General features: G+C 41.0%; 1 protein-coding gene across 3 annotated transcripts in view; it reads right to left on the reverse strand.

Moving 5' to 3' along the window:
* Positions 1-217: 217 nt before the first annotated feature.
* MCAM (melanoma cell adhesion molecule) overlaps positions 218-26,343 on the reverse strand; it is a 120,062-nt gene continuing 93,936 nt past the window's right edge. The window contains exons 12-18 of one of the 3 annotated variants that reach the window (XM_040325517.1): positions 24,010-24,163; positions 21,077-21,112; positions 14,071-14,115; positions 7,288-7,317; positions 6,036-6,177; positions 5,234-5,342; positions 218-1,455 (exon numbers count right to left, since the gene is read on the reverse strand). In XM_040325517.1, coding sequence (XP_040181451.1) covers positions 1,429-1,455; positions 5,234-5,342; positions 6,036-6,177; positions 7,288-7,317; positions 14,071-14,115; positions 21,077-21,112; positions 24,010-24,163 — 543 coding nt within the window. In that variant the 3' untranslated portion in view covers positions 218-1,428. The remainder of the gene's footprint in view (positions 1,456-5,233; positions 5,343-6,035; positions 6,178-7,287; positions 7,318-14,070; positions 14,116-21,076; positions 21,113-24,009; positions 24,164-26,343) is intronic. The other 2 variants (XM_040325518.1, XM_040325519.1) reach the window with 2 other exon arrangements.

The following is a 26,343-nucleotide window of genomic DNA, read 5'->3' on the forward strand; positions in this document are numbered from 1 at the left end:
AGTTAATAACCAACACCACTAAAATGTCCTTCAAGAAAGGAGGTGCAGTGAATCTCCTTTACCTAAACATTGCTTGAAAGGGTTGGAAAATTGAGATCCTACATTTCGTAAATGTCATGTGCTTTCTTTTATAAATGCTAAGGGGCATGGTAAAAAGTCCGTACTCCCAATGATTAATTCTGTCTGGGTCATGTGAAATAATGGGCTGAGTCCCAGGTTACACCAATGATTGCCTTCATTTCTATATGTCCATGCAGATTTATAATTTATGAGATCATGACATTAATGATCAGGGCTATTATGTTTCCTCAAAGAAGCTCAGTAATATAATGTGGTGAGCTATGCAAGGTTAAAATAACTCCTGTTTGCCATACATATGCAATTCTTTGGGATACAAAGCATTTTGAGACTGACAAGGTAATGTGGGACAATACAAAAATACAAAAAGTGGCAGTTTTACTGGCAGATAAGCCCTATTTCTGTTCCAACAAACAGCCCCATTTATTATGTTTAAATAAGAGGAATTGTACATGATTCTATAGAACCCAGTGTAATCCATTCTTTCGATTTCCTGCCTACATTGGAAGAATGATTTCTGCATTGTGGGTACTATAGAAAGCTAAAGCTATGCAATGAAGAGCCAGTTTACTGAATGACATTGCTTAAGGCCATATTTAAACTTAAAAAAACATAAAAAAAAAATGTCTTATATAAAATATGTACTAACATACATACACACCCCCAAACTGTACACAAGCAGACTACACAGACAACAACTGTCCATGCAGTAAAAACATTATATTTTCAGCCCGCTCTAATTATTAGGATTGGTGAGTTATTTTAACTCCTGAAAATTTTCACTTAAAATGTTCAATTCACAAACATAAATATTGTTAATATAATAATACCAACAATATTTAATAGTATATTACATTTTTATGTAAAATGGGCCTTATTTTAGGACATATAATTTATTTTATCCCTCAAAACGTTATGATCTCACATGGTTCTTTTTTTGTCATTTTAAGAAATAACTTCGGAAATGATCGTCATTTTCGCAGTCAAAATATCTTATAAATATATCAAATAATGTTCATATTTGAATTCAAAGCAAATATCACATGCTAATGACAATACTGCATTGGCTTTGCTTTTGTGGATTTTTTTTAAGTTAAGTACACTTCTTTTAAGGTTTATGGTCCAATAATTAAGGCTATGAAGATTGATACAGAGTCAAAAATCTGAAGAGGTAATGATACCCAGTTGAAGCATACAGTAGATATCCATGATATATTCATATCTTTGTGCCACTTAGGTTTATGGTTATGATGCTTCCCAATGTAGGGCAGGCCTCTGGTGATCTCTTCAACATCCACAGTTATATAAAGGCATGGACACATTCCCGGAGTTCCTTGTCCATGAGAAAATTTAGTTTCTTAAATCAATATATTTTTCCTAAAAAAAAACAAAAGAAAAAGTACAGAATGTAAACATGAAGGGGAATATAACAGATAAAAAAAAAATTCAAGGCACATAAGTATTATTTTCCATGCCATGTAAGAACTCCACTAAGTGCTTCTTCTATCTAAACAAGCGGCACTGTTCCTATTATAATTGTATTACAATGACAACTCTTTCCTTCAAAGCAATTTACCCAAATGCCTTGTACACATGATCAGTTTTCCCGCCGGGAAAACCGAGAACCGGCTCGGCAGCTTTTTCCCCCTACACACGGACAGTTTTCCTAGCAGGAAAACTGCCATGAGAGCTTTGGCCGCGAATCCCGGCTGTGTGCATGCTCCATCGCAGTGTTTCCCATAGGAAAACTGACGGGCAAAAGACTGCCCGGAATCCCGGCAGGAAAAAAGAAAACATGTTTTCATTTTTCCTACTGGGATTCCCGGTGGTTTTCCTGTGGGGGAAAATCTCCATGGAGCATACACACGGCCAGTTTTCCTGGCCAAAAGCTGTCATGGCAGTTTTGTCCCGGAGGGAAAACTGGTTGTGTGTACGAGGCATAAGACCATAAATATCATTTATGTTGGTTATGAATCTCAGTTCAAGCGTTGCCACCTGTTTTCATCTTGTCTCAGTTGAGAAAAAAAATTGTAATTTCATTTTTTCTGTAAACTGTGCTGTTGATCATGCTTGAAGGTATTGACACCAACATTTTAAGGCTATCGGTTAAGGAACGGCATATAAGCCAGAGCTCACCAACAAGAGAAGTGATATCATGGAAGCAGGATCCTGGGCTACCTGAATGTCTGAAGAACATGGTGAGTGTACTCTAGCCTTTGTAGAAGCTTACCATCAACCTTCAGCCTTATAAGATATTCATACAGGACTGTATTATTGACTGGCAAAGGTTTACAGTTTACATGTAAAGCCTCGTACACACGACCGAGGAACTCGACGGGCAAAACACATCGTTTTCCTCGTCAAGTTCCTTGTTAGGCTGTCGAGGAACTCGACAAGCCAATTTTCTCCATTCAGGTCAAGGAAATAGAGAACATGCTCTCTTTTTGGCTCATCGAGTTTCTCGACAGTTTCCTCAACGAAAATGTACACACGACCGGTTTCCTTGGCCAAAAAATATCTCCCAGCAAGTTTCTTGCTGGTTTTTGCCGAGAAACTCGGTCGTGTGTACGAGGCCTTAGGCTGAAGCTAATGATTTCAAACTTCACTTCATCAGAATCTCTTTTTAAAAGACATTTTACATTTACCCCCTCTGAGCCCAGTTATAAGTTTGATTATGATAAATAATCCAACACTGGACCCAGTGAAAGAGATACTAGGCAAAAACATTTTGTTTGGAACCCATGTCCATCGTTATTTTGTGATTCATTTCACAGAGGAAACCCAGAGAAACCCTCAGCCAAGAAGAAGGAATGCTGTGATAACTAAAAGTAGCCATGCTATCAACCATGTTATCAATTAGATACACACCATTCCAAGGAGTGCACAAATTCTGACACAGATAATAGTCTTGTACTTTACATAGTTTTAGATGTCAAAGGTGAGCTAGGAGCTGGCTTATCCTCAGGGTATCTGTGTCACCATTTCCACATCTGTATTTTGGTGTTTGCCTCAGTTCATGAGCTCAGCTTCCTATGTAATCAATTCTATCACCATATGGTCTGTTGTTAAAAATGGACTGTGGCCATACCAAACTTTAGCTTTCTCACTTCTCCTGATAACTTTCTTTGTTACCAGCTGGAAAACCTCAACTTGGGTGGTATTCTAGCAGCCAAGTACGAATCCTCCATGTGGCCAATAATGATAAAAACTTGATTCTTCTGACACTACAGTATACAACCCAGGTCTACCCACAGCAACTTATGCTGCCATGTAAAGGGCCTGTAGGCCTGTCCTCACTGGTAGTTCCTGTTTCTGGTTACCTCTCCAAGTTCCAGTTGTGCCAGTTTATTGGTTACAGTCGGTGCTTTGACATTTGAAAACAATCTTTTTTAATCAGTTTGGCGTTTTTCTTTGGTACAAGTTCAAAGTATAGCAATTGTAGAATAAGTGCATACATGGCTCATCTGTTCATCACAGTGTTATCTGCTGTATATATTACTTATTTTCTTTCCACATAAAAGCTGCTGCAGCTGCTTTCTCCTCCCTGTTCCATTCTTTGTGTATGCATGAGCAATGGAAAATGATGAGTGAAGAGAAAATGATCCAGTGATAATAGATCAGGACTAAACAATACTAATCTAGCTATACCTTTAGCTATACCTCCTTAGTGATCCATTTTAAGATTTTAAGATTTTTGCCCATAAATAATCATATAGCCAGCATAGCAGGAAAAACTAGCGGTAAGCTTTTCACATACCTGGATTATCATTTTTATCTTTTGTATTTAATGTTTTTTGTATTTCATGGTGTGTTTTAACCATGTATATGTGTATGGATGCATGCACGAGTGTGCACACATATACATATTATCACTACAAGGTGTGTGAAAAATAGTGGCATACACATGGATCACCCAATATGCATTGCAGCTTTTGCCTTTTTTTGGATTACTGCCTGCGGTCAATTTAGACAATTAAAGGGTGGAGCCAGTGATCTTTAGAACTACTATTTATTTCAAAGTTTCATGTCTGTAATGTGGTTATGACTAAGGCCTTATAGGCTGGAAAGCGTCAACCATTCCTTTTTGCGTTTGTCCACTAAGGCTTGTTAACCTCCCTGGCCTGGGGTGAAATTTCAGTACCATTAGCGGTATCCCAGAGCCAGACTCGGGATTGCATCGCAGTATCCAGGCAGGGAGTTACTTACCTTGTCCCCTGAATCCTGCGATGTGTCCCCGCTGTGTGATCAAGCTGTCTCCTTGCTCGATTCACACAGTGCTCGAGTGCCGTCGAGCTCCATTCCCTGCGACGTTACAACGCACAGGGGTGGTGATCGGCACCAAATTCAAGAAAAAAAAACACAGTACACATACAGTATACTGTAATCTTACAGATTACAGTACTGTATAAAATCATTACACATCCCATTTGTCCCTAGTAGTCTGTCCAGTGTCTTGCATGCACTTTTATATTATAAAAACTGTTCTTTCTGCCTGGAAACTGGAGATTGTCCATAGCAACCAAAAAGTGTCCCTGTATGTCAAAAGTGGTTTTAGACCAGCTAGAAAACAGCGATAATAAATTAGAATCACTTGCAGAATTGAGCGATAGCGATTTATGGGGAAATTCGTCATCAAATACTGAAAGTAATGACAGCGACAATTCTGCAACTGAGCAAATTTCAGTGTTTTTGATTTGATTACATTATTAAATAGTTTTTATTATTATTATATTATTATTTGTTACAATTATTTATAGTTATTTATTATATTATAATTAATGATTTTGTGTTTCAACCTTTATCATACCCGGGATGTCTACTAGACTCTTGTTTGGACAGATATAAGTGAGTTATTCCTAAGAATTACAGGCCTACAATATAAAACGCCAAATTTCCATGCAAAACAATTGTACCGCTTTCAGCATCAAAACCCTGACATAATCATACCCCCAGGGAGGTTAATAAACACTACTAATTTTTGGGAGCAACGACCGGAGTGAGTCATCTTTTCTTCATTACTCTACCCACCATACCCGGGAACCTTGATTTCTATGTGATGTATGGGTAGCAGCACTGACTTTTTTGTTTATAATATGGTAAGCAGTAGTGCCCTCTGCTCATTATGGTGCAACTAGAACTGGAGGGAGTAAAGTACCTGATCTGATGGCTTCTTCTCTTGAGGTCCAGTAAGTAAGACAGACTCTTCTGCAGGAGAATCAGGCTTCATTTCCACAATTATTTTATCTTTAGCGCCAGGATTTGTACTACAAATATATTGAAAAGGAACAGAAGTTGATGCAATGTGAAGGAAAAATTGGGCAGATATTTAAAGTGCATTTTAGGGTCATAATTTTACATAAGCAATATAAAAAATGCACGGTAGGTAAAAAAACAACTTGGAATTGTTTAAATGGATGCTAATAGGAGCCAGGATGATAATTGTGTTGTGTGTCTGGATAGCAATGTGTCATGTTTTACAAAATGTTGGGCATTTATTTGGTGCTCTGGTACCTCTCTCAGCATTCACAGTCCCTGACAAAGCCTATGTCTGCTTCTCTCTCCAGCAGAGTGGTGCCATCCTTGTTCAGACATCATCCAGGGTTAGCATCTACTTTATGGGCGCTGTGATAATACAGTCATGTAAATCCAATGTAAAAGTTGGGAGGTACAGCACAAGGGTATTTAAACTCAACCCATGCTATATCTATGCTAGGAAAATATATGATTGGGGATTAACTGATAAAGAACCCAGCACTGTCTGTTGAGGGTGGAGAGTAAGTCCTTAGCCCTGTTTAAGGGGTTAAATATTGCACTTCTAAAGACCAAAAGGAAGGCGAGTATGTGCAAAAAGAGAGCACCAGGTAAGTCAATCTGCCGCTTAGACCTACATTGGCAAAGCACATTTTCACTTTAAATTGGAGATATCATTTTCAGTTAGTGTGACAACTACTACTTACATATCTTTTTTACCAGAGCGTCCACATGGAATATGTCCTTTTTTGTAAAGGAAGTACAGCACGGCTCCAAGAAAGGCCAAGAGCAGGATACATATGATGACGATTACAATCACTATGCCATAGCTTTTCTCGGTTCTGGATTCTGCAGAAATAATAGAGAACACCACAAAGGTAACATACCTTTCATTTGCTGAACAAATGGATCATGTTATAGATTATGGGGCCCCCGGGCTCACAGATAGCCACCACGCCAGGAGGCAGTTCAGAGGCAGGGCAGCTAAAATCTCAGGATTTTCACATCAAAAGCATGTCGGTTTAAGACATAGCAGGGACAGATGAAAAAAAAAACACAGATTTTTACATATTGTCCCTGGTTTTATTGAGCCTGGCAACCCTGATGGGGCCCCCTAGTGCTCACGTGCTCTTCAGTACTGATAGACTGGTTCCAGAGGTTTCTTCTCCCCTGCCCTCAGGTCCCCTGATCTCATTAAGGCCAATGCAGGTCCCATAGTGCCCTGAACTGGACATGAAGACACTGAGGAACAGTCCACTGTCAGAGCACGGGGGATTACTGTTTGCTGGTTAAATGGAGGATCAAGTAAGTAAAAGCAATACAGGGCAGTCAACTCTCACAGTTCAGGTGCAGCCCCACGAGACAAATGGATTTTTTGTTTTACTAGAGTTGGGCTTTAAATGTGGTGAGCCAAGCCTGGCAGTAAAAGGTTTGAGGAGAATGGTTATTCTTTTGCAGTGCTGTCTTTGAACAGCAGGATTTATGAATCAACCTGTAGAAGACTATTCTTCATATATGAGACCTGTACTGAATACACTGTATATACATCTTTAAAGCTTTACACAGATCTTACAGTCACACAATATAACCTTGTCTGACAGGGGAGGAGAACTGATTTTTCTCTGCTGTTGTCAAGTAACAGGATAGGAATAGCAGAAGACTGATGAGCTCATCTCTCTGCTCTCTCCTACTGTTAGCACATAAGTACAATTGATTGGCTCCCTATGTTGCCCCTCCCTCTCTTTTTCTGCGCTATTTTGTACAAGGACTGCAAGAAGTTAATACCAAGTTAAATTTAAGTTCTTAGACTGCATAACAAATTGTAAATGATGGATTCATTTTTGTCTTTGTTATTTTTCTGGAGTTTGGCTTTAATATGGCAGGACCAGAGTCTAGAGATATTGTGCAATTTTTTTTCAGGATGCCCAAAGTACACCTTTCAAATCTGTAATTGCTTACCAGGTTCAGGAGCTCTTGTCCCCATTGGCTCTACAAGATAATGGGAAAAAAAATAGAATCCATTAGACTTCGGTAAAAAATGATGAAATCCGAGCTTACAATTTATTTTTAGTTCACTTATTGGAAGAACTGCTCTATCAATTCAGCCTTTTCTTTGAAACTAATATTTGCCAGCTTGAACAGTAATATTTTTGAAAATGAACATATTCAGTTCTCAGACCTCATCTATTGACTGCATTCCTTTTAGTTTTACTGATATAATGCCTTATCATAAGAAAGTCATTTTCACTGCTACGTGTAATACAAACATATACCTAACAGCAGTGCTACATTAATAGCATGAGGAACACTTCGGTCGAAACTCGTTAGCACTTTAGATGTAGCACTGCTGTTAGTGCCAAAAATATATTTGTAAGAAGAAGCAATCGTGTTGCCTGCATTTCTTGCTACTTTGATGTTCATGGGACACAACAAGCCTGAGCACTGATATTCAGCTCATCGCTCTACAATTGTGCAGTACAGCTTGGGTGAGTTTCTACACTAAAAATGCATCAGTGTGAACCAGGCCTAAAGCAGGATTACAAAAAATAAAGCTGGTCCTGGCGGCGATCGCACCCCTAGTGGCCTGCGCGAGAGCCGAAGTATAGCTACGGGCTCTCGCGCAGGGGAGCCGACCTGCCGCCGTAAAACAACGGCGGCTGGTCGGTAACCAGTTAAACACCTCTTAGCAATTCTAGCCAAAACAATCTTAAAGCGGAATTCCACCCAAAAGTGGAACTTTCGCTCATTTGTTTCCTCCCCCTCTGGTGCCACAATTGGCACCTTTCGGGGGGGGGGGGAGGGGACAGGATACCCGTCTTTGACAGGTATCCTATTCCCACTTCCGGGAGTCTGAGCCGTGACCCATGACATCACCGCAGGGCTCCCTCCTCCTCCCCCTGTCGCCGGGCCAGTAGGAGAGAGAAGCGGGGCCTTGCGCAGTAGGGTTCCCGACGTTAAGCTGTAAGGCTACACTTCCGGGTTCCCTTACCCACAATGGCGGCGGTATGGAAACATCAGCTGTGGTGCCGACATCACTGGACTCCAGGACAGGTAAGTGTCCTATTATTAAAAGCTGCAGTATGTGTAGCTGCTGGTTTTTAATTTTTGTTTTTGGACCGACCTTTGCTTTAAGTAAGGGTAGATGATTAATGTAGCATTTACTCCCTGGAATCCATCTGCCCTTAGCTCAGGCATGCATGCAGAAGGGACCTCCTCTATTCCCCTCCTCCAAGTGAAAGAAAAAAATGCCCATGAAAGTTTATGGGATGAATGACATAATTTTGGCTTAGGCCAGAAATCAAGAAGTAACTGAAGAAATGGTAAAAAAGGAGCGGCTGGCTTAGCTCTCCAATTCTCACTGAGAGGCTGAGCCAGCTGCCAGTCCAGGCTTCTGGGCAAATCCCGACCATATGTTTGGGATCTTTTTTAGAGCCTGGACAACCTCTGTGATGTCAGTTATAAATGGGTCACAGGAGTGCAGAACGACCTCCGCTCCTGTGGTCCCCAGGAGAAGTATAGCTAAAAAAATAAATTTTCTTTCAGAAAACGTATGCTGTCTAATGCTGCGTACACGCGATAATTTTTAATGTTTTTCGTTTTTCTCAACGTGATTCTTGCCTGCCTTGCATACACATGATCGTGAAAAAAATGCTCGAGCAAAGAGCGGTGACGTACAACACGTACAACGGCACTATAAAGGGGAAGTTCCTTTCGAATAGCGCCACACTTTGGGCTGATTATGCAAATTTTTCTTCTTATAACTTGCTTCTGAGAAGTTCCCCGTCGTTAAAGCCTACACACGACCGTTTTTCACGACGAGAAAAACGACGACGTGAAAAACAACGAGAAAAAATAGAGCAGGTTCTAAATTTGTAATGCCCATTTTTCTCATCAAGAAAAACGCTCTGGAGCCTATACACGTTCGTTTTTAATGACCAATTAAAAAAATTGCATTTTTCTCGTCATGAAAAACGGTCGTGTTTACGCGGCATAAGACCCCTTTCACACTGAGGCAGTTTTCAGGCCTTTTAGCACTAGAAATAGCGCCTGAAAACTGGCTCCCATTCATTGCAGTGGGTGCTTTCACACTCAGGCGGTGCGCTTGCGGGACGTTAGAAAAAGTCCTGCAAGAAGCATCTTTGGGGCAGTTTGGGAGCGCTGTATACAGCCCTGCTTATTGCAATGAATGGGCAGTGCTTCCGAAGCGCCTGAAAAGTGCTTTGGAAGCACCGCAACACTGGAGTTTTTAACCCCGATAGCGGCCGAAAAGCAGCGGTAAAACGCCGCTAAAACAAGCGACACTTTAACGTGAGCGGACGCCGGGTTTAAAGGGGTCTTATACTTGAAAATGTAATCACTCAGGGATTAAGGACATATGGAGGAAGCCCACTTATGTTCATCTGAGTACCAAGGGCATACATTGTACGTCCTCTGCTAGATGTGCTCTGATTGGAGTAACTGCTGGACCTTCTGGTTAGTTTGACAGGCGAAGGTTCCAGTTTGCGTGTCACAGATGCTGACAGGATGTCCTTTCTCATGGATCAGTGTAACAGTGTGTTACATTAATAGATACATTGTACAATTAGTTATATGGTAACTAGCCAAATAGCTAGCCTAATACATTGTAATCATTTCCTCACATTGTAATAAAAAATAACGTTTTAAATTATTTCCTGTTTAAACTTTAGTAAAATCCAAACAGCCCTGATGATTCCCTTCCTTAACCTCATTCCTTGGACATTTTCCAGTTTTTAACTGTTCACATATAAACATTTTTATCTTTGTTAGTTACCTTTATTTTTTTTTTTTCCAGTTTACTTACAGATCATGCTGCACTTTCTCTAGGTCCTTGTCACCACTATTAAAGATTGTTGCTATATGCCTGTGGTCTTCACACTGTGGCCCTTTTCTTGCCTTTATCTGGCCCTTGGGGCATTGCTCCTCCCACTGACACCAACAATGGGGCACTATTCCTCCCACTGACACCAACAATGGGGCACGATTCTTCTCACTGACACCAATGAGGGATACTATTCCTCCCACTGACACCAACAATGGGGCACTATTCCTCTCACTGACACCAATGAGGGATACTATTCCCCCCACTGACACCAACAATGGAGCACCATTCCTCTCAATGAGATTAACAACCAGACACTATTCCTCTCACTGACACCAATGAGGCCCCGTACACACGACCGTTTTTCTCGGCAGAATTCAGCAAGAAACTCGATGGGAGACGTATTCTGCCGAGAAAACCGGTCGTGTGTACACTTTTCGCCGAGAAAACCGTCAGGAATTCGTCGAGCCAAAAAGAGAGCATGTTCTCTATTTCCTCGTTGGGCAATGGGAACATTTGGCTCGACGAGTTTTCTGACAGCCGAACAAGGAACTAGACGGGGAAAACGATGTGTTTTGCCCGTCGAGTTTCTCAGACGTGTGTACGGGGCCTGAGGGGCACTATTCCTCCCACTGACACCAACAATGAGGCAGCATTCTTTCCACTGACACCAATGATGGCTTACCTAAAGTCTGAAGGACAGTAAACTGGCCCTTTGTTTAGAAAGTTTGGAGACCCCTGCTATGTGCTATACAGTATGTGTTCACCTGCCTCTATGTACAGTCAGAATGGTGCATTTTATGTATTATTGCATGCTTGATACTTTTACAAATACAGTAAGGCCTTGTACACACGACCGAACTTGTCCGCTGAAAAGAGCCCGCGGACCAGTTTCAGCGGACATGTTCGGTCGTGTGTATGGGGCCTTAGAGCTTGCATAAAAATATGTCTGGGGTGTCTAAAGTGGTTGTAAACTCTTATGCTGCGTACACACGGTCGTTTTTCGGCATGATAAAAAAAAATAGTTTTTAAAAACGTCATTTAACCACTTCCCACCGCCTCATTGTGAAATGACGGCGGCAGGAACCCCTCCTCGATCCGGGTGGATGACGTCCTGCGTTCCCGGCGATCTAGTGACCCGGCGCGGGTGCCCGGCGGCCGCGATTGCCGCCGGGTGCCCGCGATTGTCGGTAATCACGGCAGGAGTGTGGATCACGGCAGGAGTGTGGATCTGTGTGTGTAAACACACAGATCCACACTCCTGTCAGCGGTGAGGAGACCGATGTGTGTTCCCAGTACAGAGGAACACACATCGGTCTCCTCCCCTTGAGAGTCCCCTCCCCCTACAGTTATAACACACCTTAGGGACACATATTAACCCCTTCAACGCCCCCTAGTGTTTAACCCCTTCCCTGCCAGTCACATTTACACAGTAATCAATGCATATTTATATAATATATAGCATTAATCGCTGTATAAATGTGAATGGTCCCAAAAACGTGTCAAAAGTGTCCGATGTGTTCGCCGCAATGTCACGGTGACAGTAAAAAAATCGCAAATCGCCGCCAATACTAGTAAAAAAATGTATAAAATAAAAATGCCATAAATCTATTACCTATTTTGTAGACGCTATAACTTTTGCGCAAACCAATCAATATATGATTATTGCAATTTGTTTTTACCAAAAATATGTAGAAGAATACGTATCGGCCTAAAATTGTGATATTTATTAAATAAAAAAGGAAAAAATATTGTGTTTTTTTTTAAATTGTCTTCTTTTGTTTATAGCGCAAAAAATAAAAACCGCAGAGGTAATCAAATACCACCAAAAGAAAGCTCTATTTGTGGGAACAAAATGATAAAAAAATTGTTTGGGTACAGTGTAGCACGACCGCGCAATTGTCATTCAAAGTACAACAGTGCTGAAAGCTGAAAATTGGCTTGGGCAGGAAGGTGCGTAAGTGCCCGGTATGGAAGCAGTTAAAATGATCGTGTGTGGGCTTCACATCGTTTTTCAGCTTCTGAAAAATTAAAAAAAAAATTTCGAACATGCTGCATTTTTTAATGTCGTTTTTTAAAATGTTGTTTTTCGGGTTGTAAAAAATGATGGTGTGTGGGCTAAAACAACGTTTTAAACCCGCGCATGCCCAGAAGAGAGTTATGAGACGGGAGCGCTCGTTCTGGTAAAACCACGTTCATAATGGAGTAATAAGCACATTCATCACGCTGTAACAGACAAAAAAGCGCAAATCGTCTTTTCCTAACAAGGAATCAGCTAAAAGCAGCCCAAAGGCGAATAGAACTTCTTCTTCAGAGTGCCGTCGTACGTGTTGTACGTCACTGCGCTTTGTTCATCATTTTTTAAAAACTATGGTGTGTGGGCAACATCGTTTTTAATGATGAAGTTGGGAAAAACATTGTTTTTTGGACATGCTGAAAAACCAAAAAAAAATGTCATGCCGAAAAACGACCTTGTGTACGCGGCATTACATTTACCCAGTGAAGTGACTGGCCTTGGGTGATATACAGAGATGAAACAAATCCCCTTACATAAGTTTTACCTATCCATCTGCAACTATCGCTTCATTCTGAATTTTAAAGCTTTTCTGAGAGTGCACAAAAAAAAGGGGGCGTATAGCTGACGTTACACTCTGCAAAGCTCAGTGGGGATAGATCTGAGAGCTGATTGGAGGGCGACACACACCCCTCCCCCCTCCACACAGCACATAGTAACAGAGCTGAGGCTGTCAATCAGCTGTGGACCCCTCCGCCGTCACCCTTTTTCTCTTGGTGTCAGGAAAACTTGTCAGAAATGACTCATGCAGATAGCAGAGGAATGAAGCAGCAGACAGAAATGACACTTACTGCTCTTGATTAAGACAAGTACACACTATAGAGAGATATGCTTTGTTTATATTTCATGTCTGAGGGTTGCAACCACTTTAAGTTTTCATTTTTCAACAAATTTATTTTGCAATTTAGCTGCCTGTGTTTATTTGCTTCTTCTTCAATAATTCACTATATAAAGGTTAATAGATCTACAAAATTCTACGTCTTCAGCAAATATGTCAACATCACTATTTATTCCCCCCCCCCCCCCCCCCCCCCCGACCATTAACGTATTGACTGAAAACAATAGGCCTGTGGTATACCACAGCTAACTACAAGCCCATTTTGAATAGATTCTGTTTATCCTTTATCCTGTTGTAACCTTTATCTTCAGTATTTTAACCAATCTTCAAACCTTATATAGGGCTATGATGAATTAAATTATCAAAGGGTTTAGCAAAATCCAAATCCAAATATCAACTCAACATGCATCTCACCATGCATCTTAACATCTCAGCATTTCCAATGTACAGGGTTACCATTCATAAACACTGATTTAACAAAAAACACAACCTGTCTTCAAACTGGTTCTAAGATTTTTTACCTTAATCCATTCCCTGCATTTAGGTAAAAATCCTTCCAATTCTTGTTTCCCCCCACCTCCCCCCCCCCAAACACTTACCTATCCATCCAGTGCTGTACTTGGCTGCAGGTCTTCTCTCTCCTCTCACAGGTTTTGCTGATAACAGCGGGAGCCATTGTCTCCTGCTGCTGTCACTCAAGCCCTGCATGGAGGAAGCGGGAGGAGGAGCTGAGCTGCACTGTGCTTGTCTATGGACATACACAGCCCAGCTCGCAAGTGAACCCACATGTGCCCACCATAGCAAGGGCACACAGAGAAGAAGAGGAGTGGAGCATGCCAGCTGGAGACCCCAGAAGAGGAGGTAGGTGGCCACCTACCACTGCACGGAGCAAGTAAGCATAAACCTATTTGTTATTTTAATTAAAAAATAATTGGTTTAAATTCACTTTAATAAACCCATGTTCATTTTCTCCTATATATGGTACAATACCTGCTGTACTCCAGTCTCCTTGGTCTGTCCAAGTTGAAAAAAACTCTAAAAAAATTAGATATTCATTTTGTTTGTTAACCTTTTTTACTGTGACATTTAAAAAAATGCACAAAATTGAAAAAAATGACTTCATTTAATTTGTAAATAACTTTGCAATACTTTGTGCAAGAAATTAAAATTTAGTCTTAATATGAGTGAAATAAATGATGCAACATAATGTACACTTTTTAATCTACGTTGACACTAATTGTTTTAGGACTAACACTGACCAAACTAGAAAAAAACTGCACTGTATTGTTTTGTTGTGCCTTTTGACTTTAGATTGCAGAGAAATTCAAATAATTTTGCAAGAAAAAAGAATTGTTTGTCCCAAAAACAAAACATATACTGTATGTATTATTTTATTATCTTTTGTACTGACAAGATATCGCCATATCAAATGGGCCATAGTCTGTATTTGACCAATTTGTCATCGTACCAAGCCATAGTTGTTTTGTTTTATATGACTATTTGAATAAAAAAGAAATAAAAATGTATTGAAATGAATTGCAAAAATGTCTTTGGTCCATAAGCAGTATACAGTGCCTTGAAAAAGTATTTATACCCCTTGAAATTTTCCACATTTTGTCATGTAACAACCGAAAATGTAAATGGGTTTTATTGGGCTTTTATGTGATAGACCAACACAAAGTGGCACAGAATTGTAAAGTGGAAGGTAAATGATAAATGTTTTTCACATTTTTTACAAATAAATATGTGAAAAGTGTGGCGTGCATTTGTATTGTAGAACCACCTTTCGCTGCAATTACAGCTGCAAGTCTTTTTGGGGATGTCTCTACCAGCTTTGCACATCTAGAGAGAGACATTTTTTCCCATACTTCTTTGCAAAATAGCTCAAGTTCTGTCAGATTGCACAGAGAACTCTGTGAAAAGAAAGTCTCAAAAGCTACAGATTCTCAATTGGATTTAGGTCTGGACCTTGACTGGGCCATTCTAAAACATGAACATGCTTTGATCTAAACCATTCCATTGTAGCTCTGGTTGTATGTTTAGGGTCATTGTCCTGCTGGAAGGTGAACCTCCACCCCAAGTCTTTTGCAGACTCTAACAGGTTTTCTTCTAAGATTGTCCTGTATTTGGCTCCATCCATCTTCCCATCTTCTCTGACCAGCTTTCCTGTCCCTGCTGAAAAAAAGCATCCCCACAACATGATGCTGCCACCACCATGTTTCACGGTGGGGATAATATGTTCAGGGTGATTGATGTGCAATGTTAGTTTTCCAACACACATAGGGCCAGTACTATACTTTACATGTAAAGAACACATCCACTGAAGGACTAGAAAAATAAAATATTCCTGAAGACTCTGGCCCAGATTCTCGTAGATCGGCGTATCTTTGTGCGGGCGTAACGTATCCTATTTACGTTACGCCTCCGCAACTTAGACGGGCAAGTGCAGTATTCTCAAAGCACTTGCCCTGTAAGTTGCGGCGGCGTATCGTAAATAGGCCGGCGTAAGCCCGCCTAATTCAAATTTGGAAGATGTGGGCGTGTGTTATGTAAATGTTGTGTGACCCCACGTAAATGGCGCTTTTTACGAACGGCGCATGCGCCGTCTGTGGAATATCCCAGTGTACATTGCTCCAAAGTACGCCGCAAGGACGTATTGGTTTCGACGTGAATGTAAATGACGTCCAGCCCCATTCACGGACGACTTACGCAAACAACGTAAAATATTCAAAATTCGACGCGGGAACGACGTCCATACTTAACATTGGTACGCCGCATGTACGCCACCATATAGCAGGGGTAACTATACGCCGGGAAAAGCCTAACGTAAACGGCGTATCTGTACTGCGTCAGCCGGGCGTACGTTCGTGAATTCGTGTATCTAGCTGATTTACATATTTCTAGGCGTAAATCAGCGTACACGCCCCTAGCGGCCAGCGTAAATATGCAGTTAAGATCCGACGGCGTAAGAGATTTACGCCGGTCGGATCTAATAGAAATCTATGCGTAACTGATTCTATGACTCAGGCGCATAGATACGACCACGCAACTCAGAGTAACGACGGCGTATCCGGAGATACGCCGTCGTAACTCCGTTGTGAATCCGGGCCTTAGCATTTTGCTTTTAGGCCAAAAAGTAGAATTTTGGTCTCATCTGACCAGAGCACCTTCTTCCACATATTTTCTGTGTCCCCCACCTGCCTTCTCGCAAACTGCAAATGTGACTTCTTATGGCTTTCTTTTAACTGTGTCTTTCTTCTTGCCACTCTTCCATATAGGCCAGATTTGTGGAGTGCACGACTTATGCCGCATACACACGGTCAGAATTTTCGACAAGAAAAGTTCGATGTGAGCTTTTGAAATTCCGACCGTGTGTAGGCCCCATCAGACTTTTTCTGTCGTAATTTCCAATCGTCTGTATGCAATTCCGACGCACAAAAAAACACACATGCTCTGAATCAATTTGACGCATGCTCGGAATCATTGAACTTTTCTTGGCTTGTTGTAGTGTTGTACGTTACCGTGTTCTTGACGATCGTAATTTCATACAACATTTGTGTGAACGTGTGTATGCAACACAAGTTTGAGCCAAAATTCAGTCGGAAAAAAAATCCACGGTTTTCTTGTCAGAATTTCCGATCGTGTGTATGCGGCATAATAGTTGTCCTGTGGACAGATTCTCCCACATCTGTGAATCCCTGCAGCTCCTCCAGAGCCTCTTGGCTGCTTCTCTGATTAATGTTCTCCTTGCCTGGCCTGTCAGTTTAGGTGGACGGCCATGTCTTGGTAGGTTTGCAGTTGTGCCATACTCTTTCCATTTTCGGATTATGGATTGAACAGTGCTCCGTGAGATGTTCAAAGCTTGGGATATTTTTTAAAACCTAACCCTGCTTTAAACTTCTCCACAACTTTATCCCTGACCTGTCTGGTGTGTTCCTTGGCCTTCACGATGCTGTTTGTTCCCTAAGGTTCTCTAACAACCTCTGAGGGCTTCACAGAACAGCTGTATTTATACTGAGATTACATTACACACAGGTGGACTCTATTTACTAATTAGGTGACTTCTGAAGGCAATTGGTTCCACTAGATTTTAGTTAGGGGTATCAGAGTAAAGGGGGCTGAATACAAATGCACGCCACACTTTTCAAATGTTTATTTGTAAAAAAAGTGGAAAACCGTTTATAATTTTCCTTCCACTTCACAATTATGTGCCATTTTGTGTTGTGTATACCACATAAAATCCCAATAAAAGACATTTACGTTTTTGGTTGTAAAATGAAAAAATTTGGAGAATTTCAAGGGGTATGAATACTTTTTCAAGGCACTGCACATGAGAGCTGAACTATTTAACCACTTCCCGCCCGGCCTATGGCCGATTTACGTCCGGGAAGTGGTTATGAAATCCTGACAGGACGTTCTAGAACGTCCTGCAGGATTTCATGCCGCGCGCGTCCGTGGGGGCGCGCATCGCGGCGATCGGTGATGCGGGGTGTCAGTCTGACACCCTGCATCTCCGATCTCGGTAAAGAGCCTCCGGCGGAGACTCTTTACCACGTGATCAGCCGTGTCCAACCACGGCTGATCACGATGTAAACAGGAAGAGCCGCCGATGGCTCTTCCTCACTCGCGTCTGACAGACGCGAGTAGAGGATAGCCGATCGGCGGCTCTCCTGACAGGGGGGGTTAGCGCTGATTGTTTATCAGCGCAGCCCCCCCTCGGATCGCCACATGGACCACCAGGGATGCCCACCCTGGAGCACCAGGGTGGGCAAAAAAAAATAAAAAAGCCAAAAAAAAGTCTAAAAAAAAAATAAAAAAAAAAAACATAAAGAAAAAAGATGCCAGTCAGTGCCCACAAATGGGCACTGACTGGCAACAATCAGTGCTGCCACCCCAGTGTCCATCAGCGCCACCCCAGTGTCCATCAGCGCCACCCCAGTGTCCATCAGTGCCACCCCACAGTGCCCATCCATGCCCAGTGCCCACCTAGCAGTGCCCATCTGTGCCACCCATAAGTATCCATCAGTGCCGCCCATGAGTGCCCATCTGTGCCGCCTATGAGTGCCCAGTGCCGCCCATGAGTGCCCATCAGTGCCGCCTATGTGTGCCCATCAGTGCCGCCTATGTGTGCCCATCAGTGCCGCCTATGTGTGCCCATCAGTGCCGCCTATGTGTGCCCATCAGTGCCGCCTATGTGTGCCCATCAGTGTCGCATACCAGCGCCGCCAATCAGTGCCACCTCATCTGTGCCCGTCAGTACTACCTCATCGATGTCCATCAGTGCCATCTCATCGGTGCCCATTAGTGCCGCCATATCAGTGCCCGTAATTGAAAGAGAAAACTTATTTACAAAAAAATTAACAGAAAAAAATAAAAACGTAATTTTTTTTCCAAATTTTCAGCCTTTTTTTAGTTGTTGCGCAAAAAAAAAAAATCGCAGCGGTGATCAAATACCACCAAAAGAAAGCTCTATTTGTGGGGAAAAAAGGACGCCAATTTTGTTTGGGTACAGTGTAGCATGACCGCGCAATTGCCATTCAAAGTGCGACAGTGCTGAAAGCTGAAAATTGGCTTGGGCGGGAAGCTGCGTAAGTACCTGGTATGGAAGTGGTTAAATAACAACCAAATTAGAGAATGAGGGCCAGGGAATGATTTCACCAGTCAGTCCATATTATATAGAATATTTTTTTTTTATAAAAGGGGGAGTTACATTTTACATTCTTATATACTATACTTTACATGTAAAGAACACATCCACTGAAGGACTGGAAAAATAAAATATTCCTGAAGACTCTGTATATATATTTTAATGTTTTTATTTAAATAATTAGTGGGATATGTGGACAGTATATTATATTTATAATTTTTAAGGCATCAGGCAGCCCAATAGGCGCTAGAGTAAGACCCAATGTTTTCAGTAACAGACCTGGTCTGACACGTCCCGTCCCCTTCTCTGCAATACAAGTCAGTGAGAAGAAGCTTGTGCTAAGGAGTGTAGCTGTTAAGCTTGCCATACATTGGATGGGGATGAAGGAATCCACCCCACTGTGTCATTTTATTCTGACAGCAGGAGAATACACTGATCAGCACTGCAGACGATTGGCTGTAGCACTGATAAAGTGAAAATATACCAACAAGTCCATTCATGAAAAGTCAATCAAAAGATTGTCTTCCCCTGTCCGGGAATGGCCATACATGGATTCGTCCGGTCCCTGTTGAACTGGCCGAATTTCTGTCCATGTGTGGCCAGCTTCATTACTCAGCTATGCCAGCATAGAGCACAAAAGAGATAAACTAGAAGCAAGCAATGACAAGCAAAAATCTGTCACAAATCATAACATGCAAAAATCAGTCACAAATCATAACATGCAAAAATCAGTCACAAATCATAACATGCAGATGAAAACACATTACAGTATATAACGTACATGTAAAGCGCCTATCAAACCCTTTTCTCTATTCTACTAGACGTAGTAACTTACCAGGCTCCATGGATAAAATGCACATTTTCCCCACCCCCATTCCTGCACCTCCTGCTAGGTCCCAATGCTATATGGAATATACTGCTACGAGATGAAACCCAATTTGACATTCTTAGATTCAGATATCAATGATATATAAATATGATGGTTCAAACGTATTAGCTACACTACAGTATAGTTAATAAGGTGTGTACCTTGCGCTACTGTGAGTAAATTAAATGTTAAAAATAAACAGATAATGGTGATTAATATCAAAAAAGCAGCAAAACCTAAAGTGTTCACAGTGCACAAAAATCAATATAGATCAAATAAATTATCTTGCGCTATATAATATAGTCACCAAAACACTAAATAATCAAACTGTGAAAAAGTCCTCAAAACTACATAAAAATGTCCAAAAATTCAATTCTGTGCTAAATAAGTGTATCAAAAACACTACATAGATAGAGAGATGGCATATAGTCTCTCAGGATCAATGAATAATAAAAGAAAATATCTTGACATCAATACTGTGACGAATGGATGAAGCTGAATCCTATCAGCAATAGTAGGTGTCCAAAGACCGGTCTCGCAAAACTCTCACCTCATTAGATGTTTAAACTTGCATGAATAAGCTGATAAGACCTCTGGCAATGTGGTCCCCCAGCCTTTTCCTGAAGAAGTCACGAGGAGTGACGCAACGCGTAGGAATTGGCTGACATAAACCAGAAGTGACGTAAGCTGATCTTTGTTATTGCTTGTTTTTTTTTACTTTTTACATGTAAGAGTCCACCCATATAGTATGTAATAAACTTATATTCATTTTAAAACGTACTACACCATTGGAAGTCTCTCCTACCCGACTTTTATATCCCACATATCCGAGTACATTAGGTTGCATATGTGGAAGCAACGGCAGTTCACAGGACTAGTGAAGACTAATGACTATAGACATATTAGAGGTGGAGAGATTTCAAGAAAAGGCTGGAGGACCACATTGCCAGAGGTCGTATCATCTTATTCATGCAAGTTTAAACATCTAACGAGGTGAGTTTTGGGAGACTGGTCTTTGGACACCTACTATTGCTGATAGGCTTCAGCTTCATCCACTCGGTACAATATTGATGTGAAGATATTGTCTTTTATTATCCATTGATCCCGAGAGACTATATGCCATCTCTTTATCTATGTAGTGTTTTTGATACATTTATTCAGCACGGATTAGAATTTTTGGACATTTTTATGTAGTTTTGAGGACTTTTTTCACAGTTTGATTATTTAGTGTTTTGGTGACTATATTCTATAGCGCTAGATCATTTATTTGATTTACACTACAGTATAGCTATGTTGTAACATGTGCAGATCTTCTACAAGATATTACTTTATATTTGTCAGAAAATATGACTCAGATGTGTCTACTTTGCACTGTTTAGCATATAATCTGTGGTCAGATCATTCTGAATATCATTCATCACATTGCTCTGTTTATATTGTGCTTTGCACCATACATATTTCTCTTGCTGCCCAATACATACCAAAGTCGGTGACTGAAAAAGGTGTAGTCATGGATTCTGTTCAAAGAATATAATTGAATTTAGTTAGATATGTATCTTCTCCTTCTATGTGCACAGCAAATATCATATATTTTAAGTCTCCCAATTGGGACAAAGGCAGCAAAATAAAAATGTTTCTTCTAGTAGTGTGAGTTAGGTTTAGAAGTGCTGTCTCGATTTAATTGCTATCTGTATCCCCAGTAGGGAGATTTACCCTCACTTCCTGTCCACATAAGGCTCCATGTATACGAGACGTTTTTACAACTGCTCCTAAATGATTAAACTTGACAGAGAGTAACCCACGTTTAACCACTTAAGACCTGGACCAAAATGCAGGTAAAGGACCCGGGCAGTTTTTGCGATTCGGCACTGCGTCGCTTTAACTGACAATTGCCCGGTCGTGCTATGTGGCTCCCAAACATAATTGGCGTCCTTTTTTTCCCACAAATGGAGCTTTCTTTTGGTGGTATTTGATCACCTCTGCGTTTTTTATTTTTTGCGCTATAAACAAAAATAGAGTGACAATTTTGCTATAATAAATATCCCCCAAAAATATATAAAAAACAATTTTTTTCTCAGTTTAGGCCGATACGTATTCTTCTACATATTTGTGGTAAAAAAAAAATCGCAATAAGCGTTTATCGATTGGTTTGCGCAAAATGTATAGTGTTTACAAAATAGTGGATAGTTTTATTGCATTTTTATTCAAATTTTTATTTTACTTCTAATGGCAGCGATTTTTTTCGTGACCGCGACATTATGGCGGACACATCGGACAATTTTGACACATTTTTGGGACAATTGTCATTTTCACAGCAAAAAATGCTATAAAAATGCATTGTTTACTGTGAAAATGACAATTGCCCGCGACCCACAGCTGGGCACTTAAAGAGGACGTACAGGTACGTGCTTGTGCCCAGCCGTCCTTAAGTGGTTAAAACGTCCGTTTGGCCGCGTTTACATGCTGCGTTTTAGAAGTGTTTAAATATATATTTTTTTTAAATGCCCAAAAACTAAAAATGCCTCTAAACGAAACGCTGCTAAACGAAACGCTGCTAAACGCAGGTTACCGTTTGGCATCTGAAACATGGAAATCTTCTGTGTCTGAACCCATTTTTTTGCTTTCAAAGAAAGGCTGTTAAACGCAACTGCCTTAGACCACTTTCACACTGGAGCACATTGCAGGCGCTATAGCATTAAAAATAGTGCCTGCAATCCGCCCCCAAACAGCTGCTCCGTTGTCTCCACTGTGAAAGCCAGAGGGCTTTTACACTGGAGCGTTGAGCTAGCAGGACGATAAAAAAAGTCCTGCTATCCGCATCTTTGGAGTGGGGAAGGAGTGTTGTGTTTACCACTCCTCCACTGCTGCTGCCCATTGAAATCAATAAGACAGCGCGGCTATACCCTATTGAGAATGTCTGTTAATGACGAAACGTCGTCTGGGAAGGCACACACTGACGTCACCGCGTTCCATCTGAAGGAGGAAGGGCTCCTATTGCCGGCCGACATACATACATGCTTTTAATCATGAGATGTTTGTAAGTACATGTCTTATGCATTTTTATTAAATATTTTGTACGGTATCACGCTATGGTCCGTTTTTATTTATATACCGAGGATATGTTCAATCATCGATGTGGTGCAATTTGAGATCTGCTCCCTGGATCCCTCCCCAGTCTGATGCTAATCTGATGTGGAGTCCATTGAATAGAATCTGTCTACATGCCTAATGTTTGGGTGGTTCTGGTAAGCGGCTTTCAGTTTGGTGGTGGTGTGTTCACACTGAAGTTTTGCTGACACATGGTGGTGCTGCTACGAACTTTTTATTGGACTGAATGTGCTTTTATTCATATTATCTATTATCATTGCTTTTTACCAGCCTGATATCTGGTTTCCTACTTGGCGCAGTTTACTTTTATATTAGCGTGGCTATACCGCCCCACTAGCGGTCGAAATGCGCCGCAAATACGCCCATAGCGTGGGCGGTACAAATAGCGGAGTTTTACCGCGGCTCAGTGTGAAAGGGGTCTAAAAACTGCAATAAACGAGACTGTGTACATGGTCACATAGGATAACAATGAGTTCAGGAGCAGTTGAAGAAAGCACCTGCCTCTGAACGTCCGTTTAGCAGCGTCCCGTGTACATGGGGCCTAACTGGCGCAACAGAAATAGAAGATAAATCTCTTCTATGGGGTTAAAAACAGCATTTCAATTTTTTTAGAAAGAACTCCTCTGTGGGAAACAGACAACAATTAAAACCTAACTAAATGAAAATCCCAAATGTATGAAATATGGTCGGTAGTGCCGGGACCCACCAGCTTGGAAAAGGACAGGAGCTCTGGCTGCTGCACCATGTTGCATTCTGATTTCCATTATGTACATAAGAATAGGGAAAATAGGACTATGAGGCTTAGGTTATTCAAAACCTTTGCTATCCCTTAAACAAAAAATGTATCAGTGGCACAGATGTTTATAGTGTCAATCCACATTAAAATCCTTGTCCAGCTTTACATTTTAGGGACCTGCAGTGGTACAGTTTATGCAGCAGCATTCTCTGATGCATACCATGGTTATCAAAAAGAAGGATGAAATTCAACCTGCTGATTTTTTTTGTATTTGTTTTACATTACAGAAAATGAAGACATAAAAAGAATACATATTGGGGATAGCAGAACCTGGAGCTTGGCTATGGAGATCTCAACGCTGGTGTTTCTGACATATTACAATCAAAATGGCCAATTAATTCCAACAACATCTTTCTAGAACTGATCCGTTGAGGACAGTTACGTCTATTAAACATTCTTAGCTAACAAACAAGCCACAGAAATCGGACACAAGCATTTCTTTTTCAGATGGCAAAAGTAACTTCACATGCAAACATACACATACATGCTAGCAAACATACAGCGACTCACTTTCCAATAGCTGGATATATGCAGCGCTGTTGTTGAACCGATTGAAGGCCACACATTTGAGACTTTGATTAAAGAAATCTTTGTGGACCATTAAGGTGAGTTCGCTTGTCACTTGATTATCTTTGATGTTGTAAATGACAGCGTGTGACGTTACCTGTCAAAACACACAGTATGAGAATCCCTGAGATACACTAAGAGAGCATTATTAGAACAACTACCCACACAGACAATACAGCATACCAAATAATGTTATTAAAGTAAATGTCATAATGTGTATTAATAAGAAAATTCTTAGACTAAAATAGAACTAGTCAATGATACATACCAATAGAGAATGTGTCTGCTTTATCCCATTCGTGACCAAAGGTCAATGAAGTCTGGATGCCCAGATTAAATTTAGCAGCATCTGATGAATTGTTGATCCTAGCTGAAAGGCCAGGTCCACATCGGTGCGCTGCGGTTTAGCCGCAATGCCAATGTATCCACGGTTTCGTGCGTGTTGCCAACAATTGTAGCCATGGTCCTATAGACTTCTATGGGACACGTTTTTGCTGCGTTTTCTAAAAGCACAACAAATGTTCTGCATACTGAATCTCTGGTGTACTTTCAGAAAATGTGGCAAAAACACACAACCTATCTCAGATGCACCTGTTCTGCAAGCAAACCACAGCGCACCGGTGTGAACCTAACTCTATGACTAATTTGTGACCCAAGAGACCTCTATCATGTGCTGCTCAGGCTCACTAAAGGGTGTGTCAATCCTATACATCCACCACTGGGAGTGCTGGTCGGGAAGGAACCTGTCTTGGCTCATAAGATAGCTCAGTATGAAGGAGGGTGTCTCTGTGACCGCACATCCATAGCATCCTAAGGTATGGTAGTAAGTGGCAACCTCAGCCTGGTCTCCAGCCAGGCCATGCCCCCAGGAGTCCCGGCTGAGGTTGCCACTTACTACCATACCTTGGGATGCTATGGATGAGTGGTCACGGGGACATCCTCCTTCATACTGATCTATGACTAATTTGCTTACCCAAATAATTTGTATGGACGTCTAAAGATTTTTTTTCCAAATACTGATTTACCAATACCATGTTCATGTTATATTTTTATTAACTGACAAATGGGCAGAAATTGGAAAAATGTGCAAGTTAACAACGGCATTGGCCTGTTCATGAACAAAGCCCTGTGATCACTATAAATAGCTGCCACAATGATTGCATGATCAAGATCTATGCTGAATCAGACAATGCATTGTAGAAACATGTATATACATATAGCAGACAGGAAGCAGTTAAAGTGAACCTGACCTGGCCTATAACATCATTCAACTGTCTATTTCTGGAACTTCCACTTGCTCACTAAAATTCTGGCGTTATCCTGACTTGGGAAGAGGTTGGTGCCTTGGACAACATGGACCTATTAGCCACTTTGGGCACAGAGATTTATTTGAAAATGTACACAGGTACTTGAAAGCACCACAAGGTCTGTGCGCTTCAGTATTATCGTCACCTTGGAAAAAACATAGGCCCTGTCTGATTCTTCATTACTTTTAATTTAAAACTGGCTTCTTTCTATCTGGGATTACCGAAGTTCCTGTCTCAGGCTTCTAACTGTGAATCATTAATATTTACAGTATATAAACCAAATGTGAACAAGTTTGGCTTTTAAATTTAAATTGTTAAACTTTACATGTGCCAGGTCTCAAATGATAACAGCAATGCATGCAAATAAATGGGGCTAATATGGTAACATCTCCAAAACTTTGACTATATGTGTATTACTCTGTGGTCCTACATTGTCAATTTGATGTCTCTAAAGTGGCTAATACAGTCCTTGGTTATGAACATTTCTAGATTGTTGTCAAATTGTTAGTTTTCTGATTATGTTCTACTAGACACAGCCACCAGTTTAATGTTGATAAATGTAAAGTTATGCACTTGGGGGCTAAGAATTTGAATGCAGCATATATACTAGGGGGAGTACAACTGGGGAGATCCATAGTGGAGAAGGATCTGGGGGTTTTGGTAGATCATAAGCTCAATAATAACATGCAATGCCAAGCTGCGGTTTCCAAAGCAAGCAAAGTCCTTTCTTGTATTAAGAGAGGTATGGACTCCAGAGAGAGAGATATAATTTTTCCCCTGTTCAAATCATTAGTAAGACATCATCTGAAATATGCAGTTCCGTTTTGGGCCCCAGTTCTCAAAAAGGATATCAGGGAACTGGAGAAAGTGCAGAGAAGGGCAACCAAACTGATAAGAGGCATGGAGGAGCTCAGCTATGAGGAAAGATTAGAGGAACTGAATTTATTCACTCTTGAGAAGAGGAGAATTA

This window comes from Rana temporaria, chromosome 10 (genome assembly GCF_905171775.1).
Source record: "Rana temporaria chromosome 10, aRanTem1.1, whole genome shotgun sequence".
In the NCBI taxonomy this organism is placed as follows: domain Eukaryota; kingdom Metazoa; phylum Chordata; class Amphibia; order Anura; family Ranidae; genus Rana; species Rana temporaria.